Genomic DNA, 13,976 nt, shown 5'->3' with positions numbered 1-13,976 from the left:
ATTAGTTGGCTTAAACTTATTTTGCTTGTTCTTTCTTATATTTTCAGAAATTTTATATAGTTCATCCCTCCAACCAACACTCCAGCCAATTTATCAATAACGCAACATACTTATAAAAAAAGCAAAGGATAGCTATTTATTATGGTTTAAGTTTATTTCATTGTCCACCCTGCATACTAAATTATTGTGATTTGTTTCACCGATCTTTGTTATTTTTTGACTATTTCATAAGAAACCCACCCAATGAAACTTTGTGCAATTAAATTGAGAAAAAGAAGAGTGAAGAAATGTTTCATTAGACTTATTATCATCATCAATTTACCTGCTAACGTTTAGCGAATTACGAATTTTCTCTTTATCGAGTACGTACTAGTTAATTTCCATATCTAATAAATTGCACACTTTTTCTTTTACATTCAAATTAAATTGTTACAAAACTAGAAAAATGTGTTTTATTTGTTGGTCCTTTGGTTAGTATCGTTTGCTTTACAGTTGGCTTTAGCACGATGAGTTTTGTTGAAATGTTCTTTCGTCATCAGTTGAAGAACAATTTACACACTTTATTGAAAACTATCTAAACATAGACTTGGGTATGAAAGCAAAACAACGGTTTGTGTAATTGTGTTTGCAGCACATCTCCCACTAACAACCATCATGCGCCTCCATCTGCTCCCACTAACAATAACGATTACGAAAACGATCACCATCATCATCATCATCATCATCATGACAACGGTCACCAGCAAGAGCCAGACCAGCAGGAACCGGAGGAACCGGAAGGGCACCACAACCCACCCCATGATGATGCTGCTGATGATGTCCTATCGGTAAAGCTTCAAAATTTGAACATGTCGGAACCGTCCGACTACGTTGACTACCATCGCCACCACCATCACCATCATAAGCCCGGGCAGGAGGTTAAGTTTGCCGATGAATATGCGGAAATTCCCGAACCGGTTGCCGATCCGGATCCGTACAGTTTCCATCCTCACCATCTCGAACTGACCCGTCAGTCACCGGAGCAGCAACAGCAGGCAATGATGTCTAATCGTGAAAATTCTGCTTCTCCCCAATCGATCAGCCAGCAGCAAACACCGGAACATCCTGGACCGAGAAAACCCATCCGGTTCACTAAACAACACACCGGAATGAAGAACATGTCCTCCGGTGTTGGAGCGGCCGTGACACCCTCCGCCAAGATGGAATTCGACCAGGAGGAGAACGAAGGGTTTGGATCAGTTAAGATAAATCGACCGATTGGGAAGTCCAGTACGAGGAACAGTTTAAACGACAATGATAACGAATCGGTTCATTCCAAGGGATCCGAAAGTAGCCACCTAACCGAACACGGCCATTTTGATCTTAAATTCTACCACAATAGACTCTGGTAAGCGGTAATAACATACCGATCATCGGCCAGAGAAAGCGGATTGTACAACACGATAATGATCGTCTTCTATGTATTAGACCAGTAAGAGACCCTTTCCAAAACAGGACATTTTTTGTATTAAATATATCAGTAAATAGAAAAAAGTGGATATCAAAAATTTTCAAGAAATATAAAGCTACGGAATATTTCACCTCTTACCGAAAAATGGAGGCTGCATGATCGTACACTAATTCTATAATGCTATAAATATTAAAATCGCCTGAATTGAAATTGTTGAGTAGATATCACGCTTGTTACCAGTAGACGTTGTCGTTCTGTCACTCATCGTGACTAAGAACCCAAAAGCGGGCACACAGAAATAGATTGATTATAGTTGTTGCTAGGTTTTCAAACGAATATTTTGCTTTTGCTATATCCTAGGACTCCAACATGCGTTTGAGTAAGTTTGGTGCTTTTGTTGAGTTTCGTCTTGCGTACGTATTATTAGGTGTTGGAAATGTTATAAACGATTACTAGAAGGCATGTAAGAGTGATTTAGAGCATTCCTTACAGAACTTTCCAAGAGGACTATCTAGATGATTACGTCATTCATTAGGTGGCCAGTGCTAGTGGATTGGAAAAACTCGTAACAGAAATTGAATCATACCTGGTAGGGTAGACGAGCCCTTATTCATCTCATTAGTCAGGATATCACACTATTTCGTTGATAACTCGACTTAGAGTTAGTGGATTGCGCTTAAATAGGTATCATCATCTTTGCTTCGTTCCTAAGAAGCAGTACAGTTTAAAAAAATTTCCTGGGAAATGTAAAATACTCGCGTTTGAGCGAAGCGAAAAGTCGAGCACAACGTACCCTTATTCATCCTACCATTTGAGCTAATGCGTTGAATAGAGATAGCAGATACTGCTCTAACTAATGTGTTCAAATGGGTGAGATTTATAGAGGTGCTAAGATGAATTAGGGAGCAGTTACCCTATTTTGTGTTCGAAGCTGGCCTGAACAAAATATACATTTAAAATGACAGATCTCTTTGTAATTGAATATATTCCTCCATTACTATTATAGATGGTATCCGAAGCAAACACCTACACATTAAATAAACAATATCCTTTCGATATGCAATCCATTCGACCCTTGATGAATAAATAAAATATATGGAAAATAAAGAAAGAAAATAGTAGATTACTCCGGTCTACAGTATCACATGTCCTACATCCCGCAATCCTACAATTATGTTACCATAAAACGAGGTACAGTAGGATTCCGTATTTGGCAATAATTTTATTTTTTTCAGTTGCCAAAACCGGAACCGTGCCAAAAATGGTACCTTATTTTTAAAGTTTGGATTTTCAATGTACGACTTCAAAAATGTTTCAAGAATTTTTAATCATATGTGAAATGGAATGAGATGAAAGGAAAAAAATAAGCAAATTCAATTTTATTCATGTTTTTATCAAATTCAGACGTCGTACTGTGGGGCAGAATGCTACTTTCGACGCTTAAAACCTCTAGCGCCCTGGGTATATATCCTGGAGGATTAGTGTCTTTAGCAAAGTACCTCAGATGGAAATGATCATTATTTTGACAAGCTCGGTTTTGATCTAGATAAGTAGAAACTGATCTAGATCAGTTCTATCTTTTGACAGAGGTGTTCCATCAAAAAACTTTCTTCGGCAAAGTTGTTTGTTTTAATGTTTTTAACACATGTACTGAAGATATTTATACTTTATAACCTATGTAGATGGCGCTACATGACATTTAAAAATACTCGAGAAAATTAATTTTAATATTTTTTTTATGTAAAATATATCTAGAAATGTTCTATTTCTAAATCTTCGAAAATATACAATAAAAAAATTGCTTCAAAGGGTGATAAATGTTATCACGGCATTTAAAGGTTGTTTTATCAAAAACATTAAAAAAATATGTTACACAAAATTTGTTATAACACTTCAACCGGCAGATGGCGGTAGCTGGAATTAGATTAGTAGAGACCTTTAACTTTATAGCCACGAAGAGAAAAAGTGGGGCAACGTGGGGCTTTTTATCTTCAGACCTTTAGGTTAGGTGAAAATGATCAACCCTAAAAAGGCAGTTTTCGAATTCCGCAATCGCAATGTGTAGCTAGTTGAAACCCTAATCTTGGTAGGCGTTAAGACCTAGTTCAAGGTTGTGTGAAATAAACTATAAGATAAATAACAATGATAAGAACATATTCATATATACTAAAACGAATTGCTGATTTATTAGCATTAGATAGAGCGACTTTCTAATGAGCATGTAAGGAACTAGTTCGGTCATTTTGTCAAGATTTGTCCTTTACACTGATTTAGTTTATCGTGCGCATTGGTTAAATTGTCAAATGTACGAAATGTTCCGCACAAACATAAAAACCATCTTTGAAATGCTTAACGAACATTTCATCGAATCTTGTAGTGAAAGGCATTTACATTAGAGATGGTCGGGTTCGGGTATTTAGACCGACGGGTTTCGGGTCGGGTTCAGGTTCTATAAATTTAAGCTTCTCGGGTTCGGGTCGGGTACCGGGTTTTCAAATTTGAAATTTTCGGGCTTGGGTCGGGTCCGGGTTTATAAAATTTTGAACTTTCGGGCTCCGGTCGGGTTCTGGTTTTCAAATTTGAAATTGTCGGGGTCGGGTCGGGTTCGGGTTTTGAACAAAACAATCCAACCTTTTCTTGACGCTGTCGATACACAAAACCCAGTCTCTTTTTATACTTCGTGATGCGAATGGAAGACACATATAACAGTACCAAATGGGCACCTTTAAATCGCTAGAATTTGTCGTATTTTCTGGTGCTCAAATATAGTATTTTTTCATTCTTGTATAAAATTCTGCCTCTTCAGATTCGCAAACTGACTGAATAATTTTTATGTTTTAAAAGAACATTCATGAGAGAGCATTCAACAATACGTGTTTCACATCTAAAATCTCTTTGCGATTTATTTTTCATTGTAATTAGTAATAAATCAAGTCAACAGGAATTTATCGGAAAATATTGGTTCAACTTTCTGTTTTAAAGTGGTAATTTCGACAGGTACTTTAAAACCGATACGTAGGACGCGGTCAGAGTAAACGCGTTAAACTCATCTAAAGCGTAGGGGAATTGTGGGTAAAACCGACACCCCACAACTTTTCCTAGAAATCAAATTTTTATTCATTTCATAATGATACATTATTATTAGTACGTTTATTTAGAGCATTTGAAGAAAAATTTGATTTACGTTAGTGCGCCGAATGTCATAAAAATAAACAAAACATACGACAGCAGCGTTCATACTCGTCTGGATGTTAAATTTCGTTGGTAGATTTTAAGGTTTTATCCGAACAAAAGCTTTTCATATCACCACATTTTTCAGCACCTATTATTATCGGCCTTTCTTATGTTCAACTAGGTGCATTGAAGACGAGTTTGAGAAACTCAATATTTTTAATTGCTTTTATAAAAAAATGCGCGCTGTTGGGGTAAAACCGACACTCTATGGTTAGGGTAAAACCGACACGCTGTTAAGATGGTTGTTTATACTTGCGATCCATTTCAAAATACTGGGGATCTTTGTGACACTTCAATTAGCCTATTAGAACACTATAGTATTAGCAGAAATACACAGAAATACTTTTATTGTGTTTATTTCTTGTAAGTCTCTTTAAAAATCAAAAAATGGAATTTTTGCTTATCTGATTGTATCGAAGCTTTTGCTATTTCTGCAAAAAGCTCATCATACCGAATTTCTAGTGTTCTCTTGGTTTGTCATAGACGAACTTTATCAACATGGGGAAATGATCTTATGTATACCCCAATAGATCGTTGATGATCAGAATCCGAAAAATCAAATCTGAAAAAAGATAGTTTTACTAAGAAGTGTGTGTGTCACTTACAAGTGAATGGATCCAATTAGCAGAACGTAGAACGCTTGCAAATCTTCTCTTACGAAATAAAATGACACTGGAGGTTGCAATGATGTGCGCAAGGATTATTTGGAAATACTCATATCAAGAAATAATCCTATAGCATAAAATACTCTTATTTATAGTACTACGCTTTCGAACTTTCTTCCCCTCACTACATGATGAAGCAATAAAAAGCACATATTTGCATCATACATACTCACACTTTATTAATCACGCATATATCTCATTTTTAATAAAGATAAAGATTTTAATAAAGTGGAGTAAAAATAAATTAAAGGGGGTGTCGATCTTACCTCTATGGGGTGTCGGTTTTACCCGCAGTGCCTACAAAAAGCCACTTTGTTTTCCAAGTTTTACAACCAATAATTTTTAATGAAATTAATTTTTTGAAGCGCTGAAAAAATTAAGTCTTGTTAAGAATTTTCTGAAGAAGAATTCTGCATAAAAATTATAATTTTATTGGTTTTGTGGTAACTTAGATAAAGCGTTAAGCTTAAGGTGTCGGTTTTAACCATAATTCCCCTACAGCAAATAGTGTCTAAAGCAAAGCGAGTAGGAATCTACGGGAAGCAGAAACAATAAAAACCAATCTATTGATCCGCTCCTGATTGGTCGTTTTGACTGTCGCGAGAAATCGAACAGTGGGTGTTGCGAGTGCACTATATGCTACATATTGAATAATAATTGTCCATTAACCCTACAACGGTTTTGTGACTTTTCTCTAAGTAAACGGTTTTGTGGGATACATTCGTACCCCAGAACTAAAATCGCTCTAATATGCCTAATTTTTATTAAACATGCAATTTTACACAAGTTTTTCGCTTACTATGTACCGATGTTTTGCTTTTAAAAAAAAGATATAATAATATCTTCGGAATTATGTAAACATGACAAAACATTAACGTAAACGGTTTTGTGGGGTACATTTGTACCCCAAACAAACTTTAAGCGGGCACTGTTAAGTTGGTCAAATGCAACAAATAGTTTGTACCTGCTTTAATGGAAGTTTAATAATAACCAAATTGGTTTATGACAAAGATTGCTTGCAGTCAAAATAAACGGTAAATATTGACTAAAAAGGGCGTCGTAGCCCGGGGACGATTTCACACTTCCCATATATTGAAATCACAAATTTCGTGGTACTGATGTGGCCAATTACCATAGCTAATTTAATACAGGTGATAAATCATACGAAACTGCCATGCAGGAATGGTTTCACATTTCTTAGAAAAGAAATGTATAGAATTCGTTTTTGATACAAAATTAGAAATTTTGGTTAAGTACGACGGGCAAGGTTGTTTTAAACTGTCACCATTAAGTTTTTTGTGTCCCCATGAGTTAGCGACCGATTTATTCTACTTTCCGGTTAATATATCGACGATTTGTAAGTTTCTCATAACATTACGACGTTCAATAATAGCAAATAAAAATGCGGATTCTACTCGCCAGTGATTCGTTTTGCCATAGGCAGATATAACTCAACGTGTATGGTGCTATTTCAGATTCGAGGGATTCTACTATTCTAAGATGAGCCTAGGGTGCCTAAAATTAAAAATCTTCGAGATCTTTGGTGGATTCTCCATATTAGCAAGTTGGGTTCGGATCGGGTTTCTCAAATTAAAAGTTTTCGGGTTCGGATCGGGTTCGGGTTTTCAAATTTTAAAATTCTCGGGGTCGGGACGGGTTCGGGTTTTTCAAATTTTATAATTTCGGGCTCGGGTCGGGTTCGGGTTCGAAAAAATTGAAACCCGACCATCTCTAATTTACATGTATTAAAGCAGATTGAAAAAAGTTTAATCCTAACGGTAATGCTGAAAGAAAAAAGTGAGAAACGCTGTTTTAAGAAAGTAAAAATTCAGCTGAAGTGGATTAATTCAAATCGCTCTTGCGAAAGATTTCTTGCAAAGAATAAGCACTGCCTTATAACCGAACACCAATTTGGAAAACTGCGAAAAGGACTAGACACAGCAGGCATTTGAATAAGATTACTTTCTAAATTACTTGATAAATTTATTCTCAGTCCGAAATATTATATTTGAATCCAAAAACAAGAAAATATTTGTATATATTTTAGTTTACTCAAATATTCTCAAGCGAACTAGTAACTATTTCACCTTAATTATATTTTTTTACTCATTTCATATGTCTGCAGAAAAAAGGCTCACCTCGCTCAACTTTTTTCTCTTCGTAGTTATAAAGTTAAAGGTCTCTACTAGTACCAAACAATATTTCTGCTGCCGCTTTGTGGATTATTATAAATTTTGAGGGACAATTTTTTTTGAAATTTATGATGAAAACACCCTTTAAATGTTATAACATTTATCACACTTTGAAACCTTTTTTTATTATTACATGTTTTTGAAGATATACGAACAAAACAATTTTTTCCAGTGATTTTTACATAAAAAATATTGAAATTAATTTTCTCGAGTATTTTTTTAAATGTCATGTAGCACCATCTTCATAGGTTAGAGTATAAGTGTGTTTGGTGTCCGAAGAATTTTTTTTTTTGATAGAACGCCTCTGTCTAAAGATAGAACTGATCTAGATCAGTACTCGACCAAAGTTTTCAAAATAATGCTCATTTTCATCCAAGATACATAGCCAGGTCGCTAGAGGATTTGAGTGTCGAAAGCAGTATTCTGCCCCGCTGTGCGTCGTCCAGTAGAATTCTCACAATCTTCGCGCACTTCTCGAATGCAATTCCCCTCATTACGAAGGTATAAAATATCATTTAAATCGAATCGCTTTTCTTCGGCCCACTGGACGTCAAAACTCAAACAATTCCCTGCAAGGTAGTATTGATTTCGCTCCTGGGGCTGCTATGCCTTCTTTCTGAAAATTATTGAACAGTTTTGTTTAAAAAAACACAGCTCTTTTTAAAAAATGGGTGAGTAATGTCAGAGACCGGAGTGAAGTAGAATACACTTTAGGCTGTTAATGCGAATGCTACAATTTTGACTATCTTCTGATAGGTTATATTAAAACCAGCTATTTCGTTATTTCTAATGGAAATACCGAAATGTCGGTACACGTACATCGAAACCCAAAATATTCCAACATATTTATCCTCATATGGTAACCCTGAAAATAGCATTTAATGAGAGTGAAACAATTGATTTGGCAACAGTAGAGAACCGTATATATTTGTACCGTTATTTCGCTATTTCCATTAGAAATACCGAAATAACTTATTTTAATAAAACCTTTCAGAAATTAGTAAAAATTGCGGCATTCGTATTAACAACTTAAAATGTATGCCACTTCATTTCGGTAATGTCGTTGACATTACCTACCAATCTTTCTAAACTAAAAAAGAACAATTGTTTTAAAAACCTAATAATTGCATAACCTAAGACGATTTAAAGCTACACTTTTGTGAAATCCTGACAAAAAACAAAATTACGTGTTAGTCCAACGAGCTTTTTGTCCCGTTGTTGTTGTGAATTATTAAAATTTTGAACATTTTTCAAAGCGTTATGATTGCGATAACAGGGGGAAATGTTGGTTGAATGATATTTATTAAATTCTCCCAATTAATGTTCTATAGCTAAACTATGATCATATTTCCTTAGGAGGCGCATTTTACCCCATGTTTTCATGAATAATAATTTGCTCGAACCTTAACCAAGCAGGTATCTTAGAGTGGAGTTTTCACAATAATGGAGCTTTTCGCTTGTGTAGCCGCGATATTCGCAAACAAAATAAGTAAAATGCACATTGCGTTCTTTAGCCGCACATAAAATAAGCCGGGCTTAATGTGGATACAATTAATCTGTTGTATGGAAGATGTGTTTATAGCATGAGGATACGTAAAACTTTTTCTCCGTTTGCTCCGAGGACCGAGTATTTTAAGTTTCCCCTGGTAGTCTAAAAATGCTCTATAAACTCGTAAATAAACTTTCCGAAGTAACTCGTATCAAATCATCAACAAAAAATCATAATATCAGCATCCAATAAGCCAACACCATCTCCTTTACACAACGAAACAACCAGTACACACTACGGCTTGCCAGAGGAAACACACAGATAAATTCACCACGGTGAACTCTGGAACGCGCGCCGGTGTGAATTTATCTGTACACGCACCTGACGCCACATATAATTTAAAGAACAAGAGAGCGCGGTTCTCGTACTAAATCACCCCATCGCCAATTCATTTATTCAGCTCTGAAAAAAGAGCTTTCTGTTTTTTTTCTGTGGTGTGTCATCATTGTATTTTCCGTGTATGCTTGAAACTGGCACGCCATTTCATGATTAGAATGAAATGCTATCTGCGCCTGGGGGCAGTCATAGTATCTATTAGGGGAATTGTGGGAAAAACCGACACCCCACAACTTTTCCTAGAAATCAATTTTTTATTCATTTCATAATGACACATTATTATTAGTACGTTTTTGTAGAGCATTTGAAGAAAAATTGGATTTAAGTTAGTGCGCCAAATGTCATAAAAATAAACAAAACATACGACAGCAGCGTTCATACTCGTCTGGATGTTAAATTTCGTTGGTAGATTTTAAGGTTTTAACTGAACAAAAGCTTTTCAAATCACCACATTTTTCAGTATCTATTATTATCAGCCTTTCCTATGATCAACTAGGTGCATTGAATACGAGTTTGAGAAATGCAATATTTTCAATTGCCTTTATAAAAGAAATGTAAAACCGACACCCTATGGTTAGGGTTAAACCGACACGCTCTTAAGATGGTTGTGTATACTTGCGATTCATTGCAAAATGCTGGGGATCTTTGTGACACTTCAATTAGCCTATTAGGACACTACAGTATTAGCAGAAATACACAGAAATACTTTTATTGTGTTTATTTCTGTAAGTCTCTTTAAAAATCAAATATTGGAATTTTTGCTTATCTGATTCTGTCGAAGCTTTCGCTATTTCTGCAAAAAGCTCATCAAACCGAATTTCTAGTGTTCTCTTGGTTTGTCATAGACGAACTTTATCAACATGGGGAAATGATCTTATGTATACCCCAATAGATCGTTGATGATCAAAGTCCGAAAAATCATATCTGAAAGATAGTTTTACTAAGAAGTGTGTGTCACTTATAAGTGAATTAATCCAATTAGTGGAACGTAGAACGCTTGCAAATCTTCTCTTACATACATACTCACACTTTATTAATCACGCATATATCTCATTTTTAATAAAGATAAAGATTTTAATAAAGTGGAGAGAAAATATATATCGATCTTACCCCTATGGGGTGTCGGTTGTACCCGCAGTGCCTACAAAAAGTCACTTTGTTTTCCAAGTTTTACAACCAATAATTTTTAATGAAATTAATTTTTTGAAGCGCTGAAAAAATTAAGTTTTGTTTAGAATTTTCTAAAGAAGAATTCTGCATAAAAATTATAATTTTATTGGTATTGTGGCAACTTAGAAAAAGTGTTAAGCTTAAGGTGTCGGTTTTAACCATAATTCCCCTACCTACCATCAAAGAATGTGAGCTGACATGAAACGCAGCAGCTGCTACGCTTACAACGTCAGAACACAAACTAACGAATTTTTCTTGTGTTCCCTTTTTATACGCGTCGCAGTTCACTCGATGAAATAGAGGCAGTGTGCGCCAAATGGCATAAAAATAAGCGAATTGTACCGACCAATTATGGATAAGATAATTACTACTTTCATAAAATCCATTATTTCCGCTATTTTTAGTAATTGTACATACTACCGAATTTGATACAAAATTGTTGTACATATTTCCAATCAGATAGCGTAATATTTTTTTTTCGTTCAGTACAACGGCAGATATTCACGTTTAAAACATCGGGTAAAATTCCGGCAGAAAATTTTGAAACGGGACACCTATATTGAAACGTTAGAAGTATTGTACTTCAAAAATAAATAAATTTATTAATTCTCCATAGCTAAGCAATCGTTGATCTTTCAAATGGAATTGATAAATCGAAAATCGAACTGCAATGCTTGACGATATTTAGATTTGAAGAAAACCATTTTTGCTGTAGAAATCACTTGCAACTTGTCCACATTATACATAAATAATACATCTCAATACTCATTGTAATTAGAGATGGGCAATTCGTTCGCGAACGGTTAAAGTGAACTGGTTCTTTGAAGAGAATGAGCGAACGGAAGTTCTTTTTAAAAGAACGGTAGTTCTCAATTCTCTTCAAAGCGAATGAACTGAATATGACCCAAAGCCGTTTAGCGAATTTCTCGGACCGATTTTTAGGCGAACGAATGAAAATGAACTGACTTGCCGTCCCACAAACCGCTCTCTGTGCTCTCCCAGAATAAAACCGGCGAAGAACGACTCATAAGCGAACGACTCATCTCATTCTCTATTTCTCTAGTTATACATAATGAAGAAATCGCCACCATTGATGAACTTGTTAAGCATACAGATAATAGTTTGGGCAGTATCTGTTTGGTTCCTCTCCAAGAATCGAATGTTTTGAGAGACATTCGCTAGATACAAGTAAAATATCAGCTGAACGGAAGAACGGTTCATCTGAACTAGTTCTTTTTATAGAACTGTTCAGTCGGGAATGGTTCTTCGAAGTGAACTGTTTCGCCCATCTCTAATTGTAATACCTTCGTCGCAAATATCAATGTCCGGCTTTTTTTGATTCCATCCCACTGTGCGCAAGCGGCTTCGGTCAGGCTTTTAGTCGAAGCACCAAACAAGGCACTTAAAATTGGAAAAATCAAAGTTGGCTGGTCGGTATGTCCATTGAGTGTCTCTCGGCAACCAGTGCTTCAAGTGGCAAGAGTTCGGCCACTTGGCGAGAAACTGCAGTGGACTTGATAGGAGCAAGTTATGCAGACGGTGCGGGGAAGAAGGCCACAAGGCAAAAGACTGCCGGCAGGCTCCGATCTGTGCAACCGAAGAAGGTAACAACCACGTTACAGCAATGAAGCCACTGTAGAGGTAACGCAAATCAACCTCAACCACTGTGATACAGCACAACACTCGCTGCGGCAATCTGTAGCGAAATCAAAGCGCGATGTAGCTGTCATCTCGGAGCCATACTGAATCCCGGCCAACGATGGAAACTGAATATCAGATAACGATCAGATCAGCGGCGATTTGGACGACGGGAAGATATCCATTTCAAGAAGTAGTTTGACAGAAATGCTGACAGAAGAGCTTATCGATCGGAGACCAGTCGTTATAGTTGGCGATTTCAACGCTTGGGCAGTAGAATGGGACAGCCGCTTTACCACCTCAAGAGGGAGTAGTCTACTGGCCTTTACAAAGTTGAACGAAGATGTTGCCATCGATGGAACAACCAGTACCGGGGAAGTCGAGAATCACTTATTGACGTTACCTTCTGCAGCCTCGAACTGGCAGGAAGTTTGAATTGGAGAGTGTGCGAGGAGTATAGCAATCATGCCAAGCGAATGTAAACCAAGGTATAGTCGCCGTCCAGCCTTCTGGTGCAACTCGCCAATTGCCCGACCTACGTGCATGGTGCCACCGACTCCAGACGAAGATGCAGAGCCCACAATGTCACTGAAAGAGTAGCTCTAAGACTAGCGTATAAGGTGGCAAGAGCTGCACTTATCAAGGTGCCATGGCGAAGACAAGAAGACCGGTAGTACCACCGGATTCGTGTCCGGAGAGGATGAGCGTCATCGTGGAAGCGCCATTTCTGTACGGGGCTTAGTATGACTACGAAGAAGAGGCTTGGGTAATCAACAAGAAGCTGATAGTGGTGGCAAAAGCCTTGAGAACCAAGCAGGCTTCAGAACCAGACGGTATCCCCAAAGTGGCTCTGAAAACAGCAATCCTAACAAACTCGGATATGTTTACAACCGCGTTGCAAAGGTGTATCGACGATAGTAACTTCCCCGGCATCTGGAAGAGACAAAAGCTGGTGTTGTTGCCGAAGCCAAGCATGCCCTGTAACTGGCGGGGTCGTTACTCTCCGCACTTATGAGACCCCCATCTACACTTCTCAGGGAAGGCTTGCGATCGCGAACTATTGCCAAGAAAACACTTATTTGGCCTTCAAGTAAAAACCCACTATATTTCCGCATATCGATGTCACTCGGCACTATAGCTACTGTTGATTCGGGGCCCTTTCTGCTACTGCGTCTCGTCGTCGTACTCGTTGAAGGCAGGTTTTTTCGCAACTCGCGGTCAGCCACGGGGTCTTGGCAACTGGTAAACGATGTCTTGTTGCCTGCAGATGGAACCCTGCTGTGCTGCCATGGATTTGGTAGCGAATCCAGGCAGCTCGAGAAAATGCCGATTGGTAATGGCGTCGGCGTTGACTGCGATGGTGATCAACTATATAGCCCCTTTTTTATGAGAGTTTGAGGGTCGGAAAACTTCTGCGGCCTAGCACGATCTGGAGGTTTCCTAGGGAAAACCGAAGGGGTCCTGTGGGTACAGTTGGGGTTGGACATTAATTTTTACAGTGGGTACGGTCGATTAAGTTCGAAGGGTTTGAACGTGCCATTACCTGGTTGTGTATTCACTTACTTCTTCCTTCGTCACTCACTTTCTATGAGTTTGCTACAAACTTTCCGAAACTTAATCACTTCCAATTCTATCTTCAAAACTTTATCTTCCACTTCAACTTTGGTAGGTGGCTACCAGGCTAATGGCGTCCTGGTTGTTCACCTCGAACCTCGACCGTTGACCCCTCAGTCGTCCGCATA

General features: G+C 37.5%; 1 protein-coding gene across 3 annotated transcripts in view; it reads left to right on the top strand.

Moving 5' to 3' along the window:
- The window catches only part of LOC131687156 (alpha-tubulin N-acetyltransferase-like), an 85,751-nt gene extending 83,518 nt beyond the window's left edge, over positions 1-2,233 (top strand). For all 3 annotated transcript variants that reach the window (XM_058971208.1, XM_058971209.1, XM_058971210.1), the window contains exon 8: positions 632-2,233. In XM_058971208.1, coding sequence (XP_058827191.1) covers positions 632-1,391 — 760 coding nt within the window. In that variant the 3' untranslated portion in view covers positions 1,392-2,233. The remainder of the gene's footprint in view (positions 1-631) is intronic.
- Positions 2,234-13,976: the final 11,743 nt, after the last annotated feature.

Source organism: Topomyia yanbarensis, chromosome 3, assembly GCF_030247195.1.
Source record: "Topomyia yanbarensis strain Yona2022 chromosome 3, ASM3024719v1, whole genome shotgun sequence".
In the NCBI taxonomy this organism is placed as follows: Eukaryota; Metazoa; Arthropoda; class Insecta; order Diptera; family Culicidae; genus Topomyia; species Topomyia yanbarensis.
The sequence above is the reverse complement of the archived record's forward strand: the minus strand, read 5'-3'. Positions and strand labels throughout refer to the sequence as shown.